General features: G+C 36.5%; 2 protein-coding genes across 2 annotated transcripts in view; both read right to left on the bottom strand.

Moving 5' to 3' along the window:
* The window catches only part of LOC128202604 (serine/threonine-protein kinase PRP4 homolog), a 185,642-nt gene that overhangs the window by 145,228 nt on the left and 18,742 nt on the right, over window positions 1–21,672 (bottom strand). The gene's annotated exons all lie outside the window — the stretch shown is intronic.
* Window positions 1,177–21,558, bottom strand: LOC113515318 (digestive cysteine proteinase 1). The gene is made up of 15 exons (XM_052903544.1): window positions 21,399–21,558; window positions 20,938–21,025; window positions 16,978–17,083; window positions 14,028–14,151; window positions 13,131–13,266; window positions 12,197–12,312; window positions 11,144–11,258; window positions 10,209–10,289; window positions 9,156–9,277; window positions 8,334–8,435; window positions 6,843–6,969; window positions 6,405–6,510; window positions 5,745–5,834; window positions 4,198–4,295; window positions 1,177–3,124 (listed from the first exon to the last, which is right to left on the bottom strand). The coding sequence occupies exons 1-15, from the start codon at window positions 21,457–21,459 to the stop codon at window positions 2,938–2,940; spliced, it is 1,659 nt and encodes a 552-aa protein (XP_052759504.1). The 5' UTR covers window positions 21,460–21,558; the 3' UTR covers window positions 1,177–2,937.

Here is a 21,672-nt window from a genome sequence, read left to right as displayed (position 1 = left end):
TATCTTACATAATTATAGCAGTATTTTTTTTAATAATTGGATAATAATAGAATAACAACACCGCCTGCACAAACGATATACGCTGGCAGGACACCAGGCAGAATAGGTCAGAATGAAAAGGCAGGTCAGTTAACCCATCGCATTGACACCTGGGACTCAGCACATAGGTAGATGGGGGGGGGGGGCGTCACGTGGAAGTCAACCTGACAGGGTATATTGCTAGCAATGGGACAACAATCCCTTCCTCACCCCGACAGGTTGATGAGCACATCGTGATGAATTCACCGAGTGTTAACCACGTGATCTTCATGAGGGACCGCGTGGTCATCATGATTGAAATGGATATTGCTAGATATGAGAGCTGCTAATATCCCTGTTCTGATTATTCCCTCCCCCTCTTTTCCTTCCATCACTTACCATATTATTTATTTATTCATTAGTACAAATATGTGTACATGACGGACCTAATGCTAAAAGCATTCTCTCCCAGTCAACCATAGGGAAGTGTCAGAATACTCGGATGCGGTACTACTAATTATTGATATACATACATACTAAAATTACATATATAAACGAATAAATATATATGAATAACAAATATACTTACACATATATGATATATACTATATTATACACAAAATTGAGAATAATATAAAGCACTTACTGCTCGGATAAAGATAAAAAGTGAGCATGAACGTTTTTTTTTTAAAGACGGTTTAGTCGGTAGTCTCTTAATGGCATCAGGAAGCGCGTTCCAGAGTCGCGAAGAATGTAGGAGAAAAGAGATTGAAGCGTAACCACTACGGTGAGAGGAGAAAGATATAATAGGTGGAGAGTATTATTGGAAATTATTGTATAATTAAATAACCACAAGAGCTAAATGTAATTTTAGCTCTTCAGGTTAAATTTTTTCCCACGGGAAAATAGACAATCATCATATCAGGCTTTAACTGTCCACTGCTGAACATAAGCTTCCCCCTTGGGGGGTTTTGCCAGTAGTCGCTTAGCAGATGGATTGACAACAGCAGTTGGGCTTTAGAAATGTTTTAAGAGGGACGCTGCTGTCCATCCCTCGCCCTCCCTTAGTTGACTCTTACGTAGTTTACGGTGTAGGAAGGGCTGGCCTATTCTATGTCGGAACCACACGGCCGTAAGTAGACAATAAATTAAACAAAATTTTACTAAACAAATTTATTTTTCTCTTACAAACTTTTCAACTATTTAAAATACAAATATGTAAGCCGGGGAATGTTTTACAAATGACACAGCCGTGACTTAAACTAACAAATGAGATTGCTTTGCCATGGTACATTCTTAATATCTAAAAACATCTAATCTTCTTGAATTAACTAATTAGTTGTGAACGTATCTGAATATTTACTTATAAAATGCGCGGGAATGTCTATTTTAATAAAAAAAAAATAAGTACAATGAAACACTAAAAAGTTACACATTAACCTCTAACCAGCCAGTAATATTTTTTGAAAAAGTAAAATAATACAATTCGATTTTTAATTTTGTTAAATTAAGAATAGTATCTGCTGTCTTAATTCTACGTTTTTTTTTTTTTTATATTGAGTAAAAACTTTTTATGTGGACTTGACATTTATCAAAATGTTAGCAGTGGCATAGATAAATAACTCTATAAATCGCAGAGTTCATTATCTAAGTGCGATAGCGATTTTTATTAATTTTCAATTTGTCCTGCAAAAAATTTACTTTTATAAATTAGAATCACGCCATTATGACTTTATATTATACTTTACTTATATATATATATATATATATATATATATATATACATATATATATATACATATATATATATATATACCGATACTAAATGTCATGGTTTTCATTTAATGAGTATATGAGTATTATTTGTCATCAAATAGACACAAATTTCCATTAATAAAAAACGCGCGTATTAATTTCTTTTATAGTATAAAACTAAAAGGCGAAAACGAAATCGTTAGCGTAATTTTTATAGATTATTCTTTTTAAAAAAACACTAAGGACAAAAGAGCATACAGCTCACTTAATGGTAAGTGAATACCGCCGTTCATAAGCACCCACAATACCGGGAGAATTACAAGTATGCTGGCTTTTTAAAAAGGAAACAGCTCTTGCCTTGAAGGTGATGTATTTCTACCAGCGAAATTAAACTTTAACCCAAAGTAACAAAAGTCGACATCGAGTCGCTAACAATTCGATTTCACCTTAAATATCCTTTCAACTGTGTCATGCAAGATGGTGGAAAATCCACATCTGTGGCGTCCTGTAAGCGGACTTTACACAGACTAGGTATTTTTAGCGTATAGGTTTAAAAAACTTGATTTTTCCGAAATCTAATTGGAATTATACAAAATTCAGATTAGATTTATATTCCAACTAGATTCCTTATGTAATTTCTTACATTACACTAGACTTAAATTGCATCGCAACTGTTCTATGAGAAATAAAATGGGGTCACCTATAAATTACTTTTTATTTTTCAATTATTAAAAAACTAAGACCTTGCTGGGTGTAAAATTATATATTTTTTGTACAATATTATATACTTGATAGAATAAAAATAAAATGTCCTATATTCCAATACATTTTTTTTTATACAGCACTTGTTTATAAACATGGACCAAAAAGTCCCTCTTCAATTGACACTTAAGTGGGCCTCCTATTTCATTACTTTACGTACATTCTTGGCGTCAGGGACAAGAGGTGGTTTGTTTACAATCATTTAAGCTTATCGCCAATCTAGTTTAGACAAAACAGTATATATGACATTATTATCTCTATATGTCCGTTCAGCGGACGCGACACAGTTGAGAGGATATAAAATAGAAAAAAAAAATAGAAACCCTTATTAATAATAAAATCTTTTTTTTTTTTTAATTGTCTCTTACTCTTACCAATTTTTCCTTCGCGCCACCCATAAGCTTACATAAGCACATATGTGGGCGCTGTCTCCACACCACAATTGTTGTCCTTACTAGACATCAGAATGTACCCATCGTTACCCCATAAGTTGGACCACGAGTTCTTAACCAGCCAGTACTTTTGGCCTTTCAGTATGCCAAACCCAACGGCCAGGACCGCATGGTCGAGCTCGTCGATCTTGTTTTTGCTGTAATAAAAAGACTTTCTTGAAAACAGTCGCAGTGTTCAACCGACTTTAAAAAGGAGGAGGTTCTATTTTTTTGTATTTCGGTTGTATTTTTTTTTATGTTTGCTACCTCATAACTCCAACCAAGTTAACCTTTGATTAAACCATTAAAGCACCAAGAAGTAACAATAATTATTAAGTAAACTAGTTTTAAACCGCGACTTCGTTCGCGCGACCACGATTAGTTAATTACCCGGGATAGTACAGCGGTAGTAGCCCATGTTCTTTTCTATCCTAAAGAGTACATGTGCATGGCGCCAGTGAGAGATGACAGGTGAGGATGAAAGCAGGTCAGTTAGCCTATTATTCCAAATTCCAGAAGAATTAACCAAGGTGGTTTCCAGGGGGAACCGCGCAAGAGTCTACCTGATAGGCTATATTGATGTCAATGGATTTTAGAATACTAATTTTTTTATACAACTTAGAATGGCAAACAAGCTGACGGCCCACCTGATGGAAAGTGGTTACCGTCGCCTATAGACATGAGCAGTACCATGGACACAACAGAGTATACTGTTTCGCCCATGATACCCCCCATGCGTTGCCATTCCTGAGGACTCAGGTGTTATGCCTCTGTATCCTGTAATTTCATTGCCACATCTCACCCTTCATACCGAAACACAACCATGCAAATGTAACTGCTTACTTAGTTAATTCATTAGCATGGCAAATAAGGGGGAAAGGGATTGTTAGTAATGCGTACTACGTAGTCCCATTGCTAGCAATATACCCTGTCAGGTCGACTTCCACGTGGTCCCCGCTAGAAACCATCGTGTTGAATTCCAGGTGTATTCACACGATTGACTAACAGACCTGCCTTTTCATTCTCATCTATCATCCCTCATTGGAGCTCCGCCAGCGTATACCGTTAGCGCAGGCGGGGTTATCCCTCCATTGTCATCCATTAAAAAAAAAAGTAAAGCAAACAAGCTGACGGCCCACCTGATGGAAAGTGGTAACTGTCGCCGCTCCCCCCCCCCCTCCCTCCCACTCCTTTCCAGTACAGATATTACAAAAATTATACGATCACTCACCAGGCCGGGTCGTAGTACACTCCGTTCGAATAGAAGCTGAAGGTCTTGCGGGAGGCGTCGATTGCCACGGACACGGGGCCGTGTTTGAAGATCGCCAACTAAAAATTATATCCCAATTATTATTTGGGGTCGACGTTATATGGTTTCATCCATATTACAAAAAGATTTGGCTTATAGGTTTACAACCGACCAACTATGTATGTATGTGCATATAACTATGCTGTCACAGATGTTATTTTTTAAAGATCTATTTCTTCTAACGCGCCACCTACCTACTTATGCTTTAATTCCTTCTACCCAAAGGTTGTCTGGAAGAGATTGCTTAGCAATAAGACCGCCTTTTGTACTACACTATACGTATTGAAAATTGTTCAACAAATCCTGTTATGTTGGTGCAATAAAGTGTTAAATAAATAAAAATAAAATAAAAAAAAATATATAATTTATTTATTTAACTCTTTATTGCACTAGAAACATACAATAAATAAACATACAAAATATACAATGACAATTGAAATTCAAGTGAAATACAGTAACATAAATACAGATTAAAATATACAACGTAAAGGTACAAAAGGCGGTGTTATCGCTAGGGCGATCTCTTACAGACAATCTTTGGTAAAAGGAGAACAGATAGAAGTGGGTAGGTGGTGCAAGAGTAAATTAATATTATATATATATATATATATATATATATATATATATATATATATATATATATATATATATATATATATATATATATATATATATATATATATATATATATATATATATATATATATATATACATAGTACACACGAAGAAATATGACGAATCCAGTCAAAAAATTACAGAGGAATGGAAAAAAGTACGAATGAATGAGTATACTTTATTCGCATTATACAATATAGGAAATAAGCAAGACAATTTACAAACACAACGATACAATTGTATAAGTACAGTGAGGCGGTCTTATTGCGGTCTTATTACTACAGTAAAAAATAATATAAAAAAATTAAAATAACAAAATTTCAATTAGAATTTAATCAAATTGATGAAATTGAATTATTTAATTATTGAAATCTTTATGAAAATTTAAAAAACGACGCCCTCCTCGCCTCTAATTGCTGTGCCCGACAGTGTCTACGATATACTTAATTAATTATAAACATCTTTCATAATAATATTGTAGAATGCAATAAATAAATTGAATTGAATTGAAAATGTGATTCGACTTGTCCCTAAATAATGTGTCAATACAACTTAATGATAATGTAAACAAACAAATAAAATGAGTCCACCAAAACACTGTCTACTAATGTTCAAAAGGCCCTTTTTTATACAACTTAGAATGGCAAACAAGCTGACGGCCCACCTGATGTAAAGTGGTAACCGTCTCCTATAGACATGAGCAGTACCATGGACATAACAGAGTATACTGTTTCGCCCATGATACTCCCCATGCGTTGCCATTCCTGAGGACTCATTTTGTGTGACTCATGTGACTGCCCATGTTCAGCAGTTGACAGATGACGGCTGGTGTTATGTTGATGATGAAACTTACCCTGAGTGAGTTCTCATTGTTGGTGGTAACGTTCACCCATCCCTTCATCGAGGTCACCAGCGTCACGTTGTCCACATGGCAGTAACCGTCCTGTGGAGGCAAATTTTATTAACAGCTTGAAATTACAAAATATTTTAAATTAAAAACAAATTCTTTAATACTCTGGGTCGTATCAATAGAACAAATAGTCGTAGAATCGTGCGACTCACACAGTAGCATAAATGAAAGAAAAAAAAACTAAATATAACAATATAATAAAAAACAAAAAACGTGTGCATGTGTGCGTCGCCCTGTTCTGTGAAATAGGCTTTTTTTTATACAACTTAGAATGGCAAACAAGCTGTCGGCCCACCTGATGGAAAGTGGTAACCGTCACCTATAGACATGAGCAGTACCATGGACATAACAGAGAATACTGTTTCGCCCATTTGTTGCCATTCCTGAGGACTCAGGTGTTATTCCACTCTGTAACCAGTAAATTCACGCCATATCCCACCCTTCAAACCGAAACACAGCCATGCAAACACAACTGCTTCACGGTTGAAACACGAATGGGACAGAGGTACCTGAGCAATCGACTTTTGTACAAAGTCTCCCTCTGGTCTGCATACCATACATAGGTCATACATAGGTTAGTTAGTAGATCCCTGATGAACTGACCTGTCCCAAGTATCCACCGTAGTCCTCCTCGGTGGGCAGACCGTGCTTCATGATCCACTGGTACGCTCGGAAGTCTTCGCCGCCGTCACAGCCGTTGTTGCCGAAACTGAAAATTTAAAGCATTTATTTTATACCTACACGCCATCATCATCATCGTTTCATAATAATAATCATCATTGTTATTTCAATCGTTTATAAAATGGCCGCTGCAACAAAATGGTGGAATCATGGGTGAAACAGTACACTCTGTTATGTCCATGGTACTGCTCGTGTCTATAGGCGACGGTTACCACTTTCCATCAGGTGGGCCCGTCAGCTTGTTTGCCATTCTAAGTTGTATAAAAAAATCTATTATAAAAACTTATTTAGAACTTCAAAAAGGCTTTAGTTAATATATATTTAGGTATTATTCGAAGTTGAATTAAATAAAAAACAAACCCCCAAGAGCAGTCAACGAGCGCCTGTTGACTGAGCCTGACGAGGTGTCCGCCGTTATGCAGGAACAGGGCGCCCTCTACAGCCCCCACGGTGCCGAAGGACCAGCAAGAACCGCACACGGACTGGTCTGCAGTAACCACAATAAATAAAAAACAATTATTTTGGTTTAAAAACTAGAGGGAGACTTTGTACAAAAGTCGATTGCTTGAGCACCTCTGTCCCATTCGTGTTTCAACCGTGAAGCAGTTGTGTTTGCATGACTATGTTTCGGTTTGAAGGGTGGGATATTGCGTGAATTTACAGGGTACAAAGGAATAACACCCGAGTCCTCAGGAATGGTAACGCATGGGGGGTATCATGGGCGAAACAGTATACTCTGTTATGTCGATGGTACTGCTCATGTCTATAGGCGACGGTTACCACTTTCCATCAGGTGGGCCGTCAGCTTGTTTGCCATTCTAAGTTGTATAAAAAAAAAATACACAAAAATTTTTTCAAGCCTGTTTACAAGTAACGGAATTATGAGGTGACAAACATAAAAAAGAAATACAAAAGAATTGAGAAATCCTTTTTTGAAGGCGGTAAAATACCAAGGCTTTTGTTTCATATAAGCATATGTAGATAGTACTAGCAATCTAGCCCGCCTAACAAGTGGGACAGGTCGCTGCTGGTAACAGCAGATAAGCTGACCCTGGCTATACCGGAATTAAAGTAAGATCGAAAAAAAAAAAGAAGAAAAGTCTAGGAAACGGTATTTCAGAATTAAACCCATTGTAAATTTCAATAGATTCTCTTTTAAAAATCGGTAATTTTTAAAATCGGTATTTTTAATAATCGGTATTTTACAAATCGGTAATTTTAAAAATGGATAAATATTATATATACTTTGTGTGTTGCGTGAATGTGGTGTACAAAGAAACAAAATGTCATGTGGTGTAAAAAAAAAGTGTATTGTGCGCGTATTATTTTGTATACAGCAGGGATTCCCAAACTTATTTTGTCTACTGCCCACTTTGAGAATAAATTCTTTTTTAGCTACCAAATACCACTATTACTTCAACAAATCACCCCCCAAGCCTCTATACAATGCCCCCATTTTTTTTCTGGGTCTCTTACCGGCCCCTCTTTAGGCCTGCAGCGCCCACAAGGGAGCGTTAGGAAAACTTTAGGAAAGGCTGGTATAACCCTTCTTTGCATGATTTTTTTTTATTGATGAAATAAATCAAGGTGATATAATTCATGTTCAAAATTAAAGAAAAATGTTTAAAAAAATAAATTTGACAGCTATGGTTTTTTTTCTGCAATGGACATTAAAAAAGTATCCAGACACGATCAACTTAAAGTGAAATTGTTTTTTTATATAATTTTGGGCATTCAATGTTATGTTGGAAATTTCCATCAGTATGCAAAGAAGGGATAAAGGAAGGGTTACATGCAGCTAATTTCATAAAGACAACTTTTTTTTCTGTAAAAAACCTCAAAAATACACACCTTTTACCGGTGTAACAGCACCAAAGAGCCTCCAATCGAACTCCGACGGCAGTTTATCACCCATTTCCTCCACAACAGCTTCGGTGTATGGGAACGGAAGACCTATAGACACAAATATTTATTTATTTATTTATTTAATACAAAAATCCACAATGCTTAAAAAATAACCTACATGCTAAGTCTCTTATAAATACAGCCAAAAACGGATTTTAATTATGTAAAGGATAATTAAAACCCGTGTTTTTTCTCTTTTTAGGGCAAAGCAAAAAGCTGAGTTGTGGCCATTTTGTATTACAGTGGCACACGCATGAAGAAAAAAAAATTGTTACTAATTTTATGCATTCTGATTTTGTTTTTGATTTTTTTTTTTATCTTTTTTACATATACCTTTTTTTATCTTTTTTCGCTTTGCATTTGTGTCTTTTGCTGTTTGTGTGCTGTAAGTGATGCAAATAAATCTATCTATCTATCTTAAAATTCTAAAGCAAGGTAGGCAAGTTTTTTTTAATTGGTAAAAAAGGAATGGTAACCCCACCCGCGCTATCGGTATACACCGATCCGGTGCATCAGTGAGAGATGATAGGTGAAAATGAATACAGCTGGCCCACCATAATGAATTCGACAAGAATTAACCATGATAGTTTTCCAAGGGAGATTTCTTTGTGGTATAAAAAACAACATTCGACACAAATGTAGGACAGTTTCTTTCTAAAAAAAAATATAGCTCGTCATTTTAATACTATTTTTACGCGAGCAAAACCGTAGTAAGCTGCTAGTTAATACATATTTATATTGTACAAAATAGATAACTTCAAGTCGTACCAGGGTTGGGTCCACTGTACCGGCGGCCCCGCAGCGCTGCTATCTCATCATCAGTGCGGTCGGCGAGGTGGTTCACCGCCAAGGTGAAGCCGAGCCGAGCGCGGTTACTCGAGTGCACGAATCTATTATAATTGGGAAAAAGTTTTATCATTTTCGTCACAGCAACTGAATTGTATATGAAAATGTACAATAACTCCATAACACTGGTTATTTCACACACATACTAATGTTAGCGGAATTAAACAAAATAATTCTAAACAACTAACAAATTACAATAATCTATAATAAGTGAATGTACAAAAGCGTATAAATAAATAAACATATGAAAAAAATAAAAAATATTGTTTGATTGAAGAGATTTCGAAGCGTATAAGGGGTTTGAACCTACCCCATACCGGGGCAAGTTTTCTCGCCTGTTGTTCCACCATTTTATTTTAACACATTTCTAAAGTAATTCAAAATGGCCGCCATTTTGTCTATTACACATATATGTGTTGCTTATAAATAAGAAACACATTCATATGTATATTCATATAATATAAAAAAAAGTAATTACATTAATTAATTACTTGCAACACTGAAAAAAAAAAACGCATTTTGTGTTAATTAAAAAAAAAAGTTTTTAACACACAATGCTCTATCTATATTATTATTTTAGATTATATAAGTAAACCTAAAAACAAGGAATTACATAGAACGAGAGATAAAATTGTCAATTCATAGCAGGCTAGTGTACAGAAAATGTTATACGTCCGTATAACCCTACCAAATTCAGATACAACCTGCTTGCATACTCTCTACATAAACTGTGTCGAATATATAATCTAGTAATGTAAAATTTGTCATTGACAAATAATTGACAGATCAAACATTTTCTATACACTAGCCTGCTATGAATTGAGAAAAATAGCAACTGACGGTGTATCTTTCGTCCTCTTTTTACTAATTATATTTGCATAAGAAGAAAGGAGGCAACCATATGATTTACAGTTTTTATTTTAGGATTCCTTCTATGTAATCCCTCGTTCTTGGAAGTAAACACATTAAATTTACCTGAGATTCTGTCTGAAGTTATTCAAACGTTTTTCATGTTCCACACTGTCTTCATATTGCCTGTCGTGTTTTGATTTAAATCTGAAATAAAAAAAAAGTATATAGTACAAGGAACAAAGGAGCATAAGCTCGCTTGATGTTAAAAGACTATCACCTGTAATGATCTATAATACAGAAGAAAATTATTGATTGGTTTTTTTTTAACATACTATTATAATTTTGTTATTATTAGTTGAATAAATAGTTGACGTAATGTTAAGACACTTATATGTATGCATTAAATGTAATGTATCTTGTACCCAATAATAATTTTGCACGCTTTAGACTATAAGGCGAACATTTGTACTCCACAATGGATTAATATATGTAAAAAACAACGTTCTGACAAATAAACAAATCAACAAAATACTGCCTAACGCTACTTATATACTGTAGAATCTATGTAGTTTAGATAGTTAGCAATTGTTTACAACTGTTATAAAAAAAAATATAAATAAAATAAAAAAAATAAAAAATATTAAAAAATGGACTCGAAGCGATCTTAACCCTCTTGCTCCGGGTCATTTAAATGCAATGCTACGAGTAGATATAGGTGCCAAATTAAAAAAAAAAAGTAAGGTCGCGTACTGCGCGGTTTCAGAGATGTTTCCTCCCACGAACACTCAGGTTGTGGAATGAGCTCCCTGCCGAGATTTTCCCAAGAGACTACCGCACGGGGTTCTTCAAAAGGGGGGTAAAGAGGTTTCTTCAGGGTCGGCAACGCGCGCGTAATACCTTTAGTATTGCAAGTGTTCATAGGCTACGGTAACCGCTTGCCATCGGGTGGGCCGTATGCTTGTTTGCCACCTCAGTGGTATAAAAAAAAAACAGTAAACCCTGTGATTGAATATCAGTGTAATAGTTAAATTAATTGAACTAATAATCCACATACATACCTCTCGAATTCATCATGAACGTGGCCATCGTGGATTGGGTGGACGAACTCTTTCATGGGGTTGAATGTGGCATAGTGGCGGGAGCCGGGGCCGGGGAACGACGTGCATTGATAATCTGTAGAGGAATTGAATGATGAACGAGCATTACTGAATGAAATGAACGAACGACTTACTCAGTGTATTCCTACATAGCGCGAGTGACAGCTTCCTATAGCCATACAAAAAAATTTGGCCACGTACAAATTTTGAAAATTTTTACAAATTATAATTGTAAAAATTTTCAAAAAAAAGAATGTTTTGACATCTCTGTATTTCGGTTTGAAGGGTGGGATATGGCAGTGAATTTACAGGGTACAGAGAAATAACATCTGAGTCCTCAAGAATGGCAACGCATGGGGGTTATCATGGGCGAAACCGTATACTCTGTTGTGTCCATGGTACTGCTCATGTCTATAGGCGACGGTTACCACTTTCCATCAGGTGGGCCGTCAGCTTGTTTGTTGCTTTATCAGGGGATCCGCGTAGAGGAGAACTGATCGGGGTGAATTGCTAGCAATGGATCAAGTAGACCTCATTACTAAGAATCCTCACCCCCCCCCCTTTTTATTAATTGTTTTGCTTATTTCCTATATTCATCACCTTCTTCCTACCCTTATCCCAATTATTATTTGGGGTCGGCGTAATATGATTATATCCATATTACAAAAAGATTTGGCTTATAGATTTACAACCGGTTTAAACCGCCTGCCTGACGTCAACCCTCTTTGGTATATTTTTTTTTAATGGATGATAATGGAATAGTAAACCCACCCGCGCTATCGGTATACACCGGCGGGGCACCAGTGAAGGATGATAGGTGAGGATGAAGCAGGTCAGTTAGCCCATCGTGACGAATTCAACAAGAATTGTTCACGATGGTCGATCTAATAAGGCATATTGCTAGCAATGGGGCTGTCAAACTCCATTGCTAACAATCCCTTTCCCTACTCTTTGGTGTATTTGGTAATATTTGGTTTATTCCCTATATTGTATAATGCAAAAATTCCTACTTACCGGAGCCAACAACAAACACAGTGGGGTCAATGTCATCCACGTCGTACTCGTTGTAGCTGATGTAGTAATGGTCGTAATGCGAGCCCAGCAGCGAGTTGAAACCCTTCATCTCATACCTGCAGGATTAAATTAATATATATGTATGTGTATATATATATATATATATATATATATATATATATATATATATATATATATATATATATATATATATATATATATATGACGGCCTGACGGCCCACCTGATGGAAAGTGGTAACAGTCGTTTAAGACATGAGCAGTACCATGATTAAAAATGAACCAAACCAAATCGGTTTTTTTTAATTTTGAATTGGTAACCATTTTAAATTTTAAAATTAAAATATGTATCTATCATATCATCATATCAGCCGTTAACTATTCACTGCTAAACATAGGCCTTCCCCAATTGAGGAGTTTTGCCAGTAGTTGCCACACTTGGCAAGCGGGATGGGAACCGCATTTAGGCTTATTATTATTTGATGATATTTTAAGAGGGACGCTGCTGCCAATCCCTTAACCATTAATTCCCCTATATTATGGTAACCCTATTCACGCACACATGGATAAAAAAAAGGTCACCTGTTTTAACCGACATCAAAAGGGGGGAAAGGAATTGTTAGTAATGGAGACTAAAAAACCCATTGCTAGCAATATACCCAACCAGGTCGACCTCCACGCGGTTCCCCCTGGAAACTATCATGGTTAATTCCTGATGAATTCATCATGATGGGCTAACTGGCCTGTTTTCATTCTCATCTATCACCCTTCACTAGTGCTCCGCCAGCGTATCCTGTTAGCGCAGGCGGGGTTACCATACCATTTTCACCCATCAAATAAAAACCGACATCAAAAAGGAGGAGGTTTTATATACAACTTTATTTTTTTTATTGGACTACCTATATAAAATACGTACCTGACCGGTATAGCGATGGGGTCACCCCTGAGTGCCTTCCTGTATTTCACCCACATGGTGTACTTATTGATCTTGTCCCCTACAGTCTTCACCATACGCCATTTGAAAGTCTCCGAATCCTCCATAACTTCTGATCCTGTTATTTCATTAAAAATATAAATCAGTAACTGAAGTGTTATGTTTTTATTAGAGATGAAACGGATATCCGGTAACTATCCGGTATCCGGACAATCTGGCGGCCTTAATACTATCCCGCCAAATTTAAAAAAAAAAAGTTGATAAAAAAAATATATTTTTAAGTAATTATTTGCTTTATTTATTTAGTCTTAGTACTTAAGAAATATAATTAGTTTTAGTTTTAAATTTTTATTCACACAATAGTGAATAAAAGTAATAGAAAAAAAATAGTTAATTACTACTCATTGGAGGGGGAAAGGGATTGTTAGTAATGGAGACTGAAAATCCCATTGCTAGCAATATACCCAATCAGGTCGACTTCCTTGTGATTCCCACTGGAAACTATCATGGTTAATTCCTGATGAATTCATCATGATGGGCTAACTGGCCTGTTTTCATTCTCATCGATCACCCTCCACTGGTGCTCCGCCAGCGTATACACTGGCGATGCACCACTGAGAGATGATCAGTGAAAATGAAAAAGTAGGTCAGTTAGCCCATCATGACGAATTCAACAATAAATTAATCACAATAGTTTCCTGGGGGAACCGCGTGGAGGTCAACCTGATAGGGTGTATTGATAACGATGGGGACTAGCCTCCCCTAACATTATTATTAACTCCCCTAATAATACTAACAATCCCTTCCTCCCGCCTAATGGGCAGTGGTGGTCGGTTGCCATAAGGCGGGCCGTATGCTTGATTAGAAAAAAATACTCACCAACATAGCTGAAGTCCGTCATATCGGGCAGCACTGTTTGGATGGTTATCTCTTCGTTTTTAGTGCCGTTCACCTGCAGGCATGTTTCCTTGTTCAGCTCCTTCTCAGTCGTCACCGGCGCCAGCTGCAATGAAACACGCGAGTGATGGAGTGATGGCATCCATTTTTAACCGACTGCGACCGAAAAGGAGGTCGTGAAAACAGCGATAAACGACGAGATGTCTCGTGGATGTCCTACGTCGAGTTGCATCGTAGACACCCTATTATATAATATCATATTTACCAGAGGGAGACTTTGTACAAAAGTCGATTGCTTGTGTACCTCTGTCCCATTCGTGTTTCAACCGTGAAGCAGTTGTGTTTGCATGGCTGTGTTTCGGTTTGAAGGGTGGGATATGGCGTGAATTTACTGGGTACAGAGGAATAACACTTGAGTCCTCAGGAATGGCAACGCATGGGGGGTATCATGTCTATAGGCGACGATTACCACTTTCCATCAGGTGGACCGTCAGTTTGTTTTCCATTCTAAGTTGTATAAAAAAAAAATAGAATATGTCAAAATGCAATAACACATTTTCAACCGACTTAAAAAAGAACGAGAATATATAATAATATTATTATTATTATCCAAGAAAATTGATGTCGGTATTCTTCTGTAGAACGCAACTCATCCCTGTTTTTTTTTTCAATAGACAATGGAATGATAATTCCGCCTGCGCGGGGGGAGGAGGGGATTGTTAGTAATGGAGACTGAGAATTCCATTGCTAGAAATAAACTGGAAACTATCATGGTTAATTCCTGATGAATTCATCATGATGGGCTAACTGGCCTGTTTTCATCCTCATCGATCACCCTTCACTGGTGCTCCGCCAGCGTATTCCGTTAGCGCAGGCGGGGTTACCATACCTTTTAAACCCATCAAAAAAAAAGGCAGCAACAGCAATATACCCTGTCAAGTCGTGATCCCCCATGGAAACCATCGTGCCAAATTCCAGGTGTGTTCATCACGATGGGCCAACTGACCTATCTTTTCATTCTCACCTATCATCATTCACTGGTGCTTTACCAGCGTATACCGTAAGCACAGGCGGGGCTACCATTCCATTGTCATTCATTATAAAAAAAAACCTGACCTATGATCCACAATAAAGACATTTGTCTGCCTTTTAAGATAGGTCATTGACCCTCAATACCCCCACCCTAGCTACAGCCATGAGATGACTCGTTAATGTAAACATAAACGGCTCCTAAATTATGTAGGCATGCCGGAATGAGTAATTCCACATTATTTGCAACCATTGTTAATGTAACAGCTTAATTAACAATGACTAACTACCTATTGTGTTGATTTTATCATTTCAAAATGTTTAAACAGCAATTCATCTATGATGTACAAAAGTCGATTGCTTGGGTACCTCTGTCCCATTCATGTTTCAAACGTGAAGCAGTTGTGTTTGCATAGCTGTGTTTCGGTTTGAAGGGTGGGATATGGCGTGAATTTACTGTGTACAGAGGAATAACACCTGAGTCCTCAGGAATGGCAACGCATGGGGGGTATCATGGGCGAAACAGTATACTCTGTTATGTCCATGTTACTGCTCGTGTCTATAGGTGACGGTTACCACTTTCCATCAGGTGCGCCGTCAGCTTGTTTGCCATTCTAAGTTGTATAAAAAAAGAAAAGATGTATCATTAAAGAATGTGTTCCACAAAGAAAACTGACTTTCATTGTGGCAAAGCCTGTTATTTTGGTTTAAAACTAAATTACTGGACTGATTTTGATAAAATTTCCATAGAACCAATCTGTTATTTGTCTGTAAGAGATTGCTCTAGCCTTTTGTACCTTTATATGTATATTTTAACTTGTACTCCATGCTACTGTATTTCACTTGAATTGTTTAATTGTCATTGTATATTTTTATGTTTTTTATGCAGTAAAGAGTTATATAAATAATCTTCTATACTTATAATAAATCTGTAGAGAGGTCAATTCTGTACATGAAATATATTTCCATAATAACTATCAGCGGGTGATTAGTGATCGATACTGATGCCAAAAGTGCAATCAGTAAAATTTTTGTCTGTCTGTCTGCCTGTCTTTATGTTCGTTACAGAAACAAAAACTACTCGACAGATTTTAAACGAAACTTGGTACAATTATTCTTCATACTCCTGGGCAGGTTATAGTATACTTTTCATCACGCTACGATCAATAGGAGCAGAGCAGTGAAGGGAAATGTTGGGAAAACGGGAGAAGTTATTCCATTTTTAAGCTTCCGTCGCGTGTGCAACCTTAATGGCCACTTTTTAAATGTAAAAATGTCCACCCGTGCGAAGCCGGGACGGACAGCTAGTTAAGTATAATGACGAAGTTATGAGATAACGAATACAAGCTATTTGTCCTTGTAACAACAAGGACCCGGGCAACACTTATAAAACAACACATAACATAACCCAAGACCGAGTGGAGGGATTTATTTATACAACTTAGAACGTCAAACAAGCTGACGGCCCCCCTGATGGAAAGTGGTAACCGTCGCCTATAGACATGAGCAGTAACATGGACATAACAGAGTATACTGTTTCACCCATAATACCCCCCTTGCGTTGCCAACCCTGAGGACTCATGTGTTATTCCTGTGTACCCTGTAGATTGTTAGTAATGTGGTCTAACCGCCCCATGCTATCAATATACCTTGTCGGGTCGACCTCCACACGATCCCCCTCCCCCAGTCACCCGGAAAGCATAGTGGTTAATTCTTGTTAAGTTCATCACGATGCGCCAACTGACCTACCCTCATTCCATTATCATCCATTAAGAAAACAAAAAATCCCAGACCCGAGTGAATTCAGAAATGTTCGTTTACTATATTGGCCCAATTGGGACTCGAACCCGGCACCTCATTTACGCGAAGATGGGACACCGCAACTAATATTGTACTCTCTTACCTTGATAGATGTACCATATTGGCGATACGCGGCCGCCGACAACTGGTACGTCTTGACCATCCCACCGTAATAGTCAATGCGGGATTTACCATTGTTGCTGTCAAACCTGCAATTACATACATAGATAGATATATTATACTCTTAGATATTCGCCGCGTGGTCCCGGCATAGAATAGGCCACCCCTTCCTTTCCCGTGGGTGCCGTAAGGATCGACTTAGGGAGGACGAGGGACGGGCAGCAGTGTCCCTCTTAAAACATCTCTAAAGCCTAACTGCGGTTGCCGACCCGCCTGCCAAGCGTGGCAACTACTGGCAAAACCCCCAAGGGGGAGGCTTATGTTCAGCAGTGGACAGTTAAAGAGTGATATGATGATTATTCTATGATGATATGATGATATGATGATGATATGATGATGATGATGATGATAGATACTCTTCGTTTTTTTATACAACTTAGAATGGCAAACAAGCTGACAGCCCACCTGATGAACAATGGAAAGTCTTCATTGTTTCCTACAAAAGATTACAGGCCCTCTAGGCAATCGGCAAGCGAATTCGTCGATGTAATCGACATCGCTAGCGAGTCCGTGAGATAGAATAAGATAGCAACGTCGGATGTTTCTTTCCAAGTCACGGACTCGTTAGCGGTGTCGTTCCATCGACAAATTCGCTTGCTGCTTGTCTAGAGAGCCAGTAGTAAACTTGTTATAGGTATAAACAATTATAAAATGAAAAAAAAAAGATTAAAAAAGAATTATTAATGTCAGTTCACCTCAGTGGTTATTCAGTTAACACAAAAATCTATAGATGAATTGAAAACTATCACCGGATGAAAATCTTTTAAATAAGATAGATAGATAGATACTCTTTATTGTTTCCTCCAAAAGATTACAATAGTAAACTTATTATAAATATAAATAATTACAAGAAATAATCACAATGAGAAAACAATAAGCGGACTTATCGATAAAAGCGATCTCTTGCAGGCAACCTTTGAATGGACAAGAGTAATTATAAACAGTTTGATCGGAGGCACGATGAAAATGTTGTTATTTTAAATACATGTAGAAATGAAATATATATGCAGTAATATAAATATATATACCTACTTTCTATTAAATATATATCCTATTATACATACATATATGTACTTAAATACATACATATATAAATTTAATACACACCTACAAAAATCGTCATAGTCGTAGAATACTGACGGATCTGACAAATATTACATATATAGATCCGTCAGTATTCTAAGACTATGACGATATATATAAAACGAAAAGTTATAAAATTGTTTGATATGTAAATAAATAAGTATGTTAACTAATAAATTACGATGATGGCAGCTTGCTCAAATAAAAGTCCTTAACTTTTGTTTTAAAACATGGCATCCCTTGCTTATTTCGTATAGAATCTAGTAAACCATAGATACATCTTATCTTATCTTATTTTTCGCATACGGGGTCAGCTAAGCCGATGCACGTCGACCCATACGGAGCTTTTGTGCTTCCCCCTGCCTTATACCATCATTTCATAGATCCTATGTGTTACCCTAACGATATCCCGCGGTTTAAGATATCCGTAGTCCCCTGGTTCTGGATAAGCCGTTCCCAGTAGAGTCATAACCATAGATACATACATATATAGATTAATTACCATAAGGGGGAGAAGGAATTGTTAGCAATGGCGATTAGCTATCCCACTGATAACAATATACCCTAACAGATCGACCTCCACGCGGTTCCGACTTAAAACAATCCAAATAGATATATTTTTGAATTCCTCACGATGGGTAAACTGATCTGCTTCATCCTCACCCATCATTCCTCACTCGTGCCTTTTATGGGATAAGTCCACCATTGTACTCATTCTTTTCTTTAGAACGCTATATCCTATAATTTAAGACTTTACTGTACAATAAAGCGGTTTTTTTATGGGTGAAAATGGTATAGTAACCCCGCCTGCGCTAACGGGATACGCTGGCGGAGCACCAGTGAAGGGTGATAGATAAGAATGAAAACAGGTCAGTTAGCCCATCATGATGAATTTATCAGGAATTAACCATGATAGTTTCCAGGGGGAACCGCGAGGAGGTCGATCTGGTTGGGTATATTCCTAGCAATGGGATTCTCAGTCTCCATTACTAACAATCCCTTTCCCCCCACAATAAAGCGTTACAAACAGTTAAACAAACAACAATTTTCTGATATTTTATCTGTCTGTATATTTGATCCAGGGATATGGAAAAAGTACTGCAGCAAAAATTAAATATGGTTTCCATTGTTGTATTAGTGAATTTTAATCTGGAATATGCTTTATTACCTACTAGCTTTTATTTTAGCCGTGACTTCGCGTGATAAGAATAAGTTTTCTAACCAGGATAAAATGTAACACATATAGTACGTGTATAACAAATATAGTAATTGATCGTTAAGGAAAAGGGAGACTGAAACATAGTTCCATCAGGCAGATCAAGGAAGGAGTTGGTGTCGTGTCGTATCATGAGGTGAAGAGACTCGCTGAAAATCGTAGTGAGTGGCAATAGCTCCACCGACAATAGCGCAACTCTTAAATAGGTTAGATAGTTAGGTCGTTAAAGCGTTATAAAGTTACAAACAAACTAGTTTTCACATTTAAAATATTTTACTTTTTACAAGCATCAGCCCTTCTGATGATAAACGGTCATTGTAGCCTATGGACGCCTGCAACACTAGGGGTGTCATGTGCGCGTTGCTAACCCCGAAGAAACTTTAATATACCCTTTTTAATGAGCCCCATACTGTAGCAGAATGTCATCTTAAACATGTATACAATAGGCCAGAGGCTATTTACCCACTCTGGACAAATGTAAATGTGAAAATTAGTTTAGTAAAGATATCTAAATCTATGCATATAAAGTCACGGGCGAAAACTAGTAAATGAACAAAGTATATTCAAATAAGTCACAAGTATGTATACATAATGATTAAGATAATAAAAATACACACATGTTTATGTATTGATCGTTTGAACTGTAGCAAAGGTCATGCCACCCGTGATAAGTCGAGTTTGTTAACATTATAAATAACAGTGATTACAGAAATCAATGCTAAGCCAAGTTAATAATAAAATAACAATTTAATAAAGAGCTAATTCTCGCAGCCTATAAAACAGATAGGCAGTATGCTTGTTTGCCACAAATCAGATGGGCCATATGCTTATTTGCCACAAAACAGATGGACCATATGCTTGTTTGCCACAAAACATATGGACCGTATGCTTGTTTGCCACAAAACCGATGAGAATGTTAGGAGAAACCTGGCAACAGACTTTTAGAGACACAACCCAGAACACCTAAACCTTTGCCTATACAGAAAAGCATAAATAAAGGCCAGGAATTGACAGTAGGACTCTAATTTATACCAAGCAACATATCCAACACTACATCATGGGAAGAAAAAGGGATTGTTAGTAATGAGGAATTACAACCCCATTGTCAGCAATATATTCTATCAGGATGAGTTCCATGTGGTTCTCCCAAAAAACAATTGGGGTTAATCTTGATGAATTCATCACAATAGACCAACTGACCTGCTTCCATCCTCACTGATGGCCCACCTGCATGTATTGATAGCACAGGCAGGATTACCATTCCATTATCATTCATAAAAAAAAATCAACAAACCACTGTATTCATACAATGCAAATTTTATAAAAATATGAGTTTTTTTACTATATTTCTAACCTCTTTAAAACTTTATTTTTAAATACAAATATCCTAATATAAACTATTTAAAATATTTTATTAAACATTTTAGAAGACATACATTTAAAACAATTAAGTATGAAAAGTCTGTTCAATTAGTATTAAGAAAAAATATTTATAAATTGTTAAATACATAATTTGAGTGAATAAAAAATTTCATAAAGTAAGATCTGTTTTGACATCATTGAAATCATAAATAAGATACTAACCAAGCATAGAAAGGCTCGCGAAGCTCAGCATAGGGTATGAAAAGTAACCCCTTCACTGTGTACACGGGGTTCCATTGGGGAGGAGCTTCTGAAAATTTAAATACGACATTACAGTATTTTTTTATTGTATCATAATGTCAATATTATTCAAATTATATTTTTTAACAACTTATTTTTAAAAAGCAGAGTAGGCTCAGTAAATAGGGTATATAGTTTTAAAAACAATAAGGTAAATCTATATAAAAATTTAGGCAGCCGAGATAAGTGGTAGTATTCATTAAAGAAAAACGGTCTCCTTTACTAAACATAAATTCCAGCATTAATTAAGTATTGTTAATTCATACATTTTAATTAGGTAAGTACCCGTTAATTATAAATATTGTTAATGTTAATAAATAAATAAAAACATTCCGATTGTAGGCATGCACAGGATATGATCATTATAAAATTATTTCACTTACTTTTATCCACATAGGCAAAAGATGACCCCAAAAAAAGAAATAACAGGGCAACAGAAAACATTGTAAATAAAGGTTAGTATAGAACCAAAGTAATAACAACAATGACCAAATATTTTTAAATTAAATTTAAATGACTGACATTTCAAACTTAATTCACAATACTGACTTCTGGCATTTGATAAACTGTCATACATGACATATGACAATGTATTGACATTGATAGTGTAGGTACTTTATTGCACCTAAATGAATTACAATTTACAACATAGTGATT

Source organism: Galleria mellonella, unplaced genomic scaffold, assembly GCF_026898425.1.
Source record: "Galleria mellonella isolate WM207_F2 unplaced genomic scaffold, CSIRO_AGI_GalMel_v1 utg1053, whole genome shotgun sequence".
Taxonomy (NCBI): Eukaryota; Metazoa; Arthropoda; class Insecta; order Lepidoptera; family Pyralidae; genus Galleria; species Galleria mellonella.
This window is presented reverse-complemented; position numbering and strand designations above follow the sequence as displayed.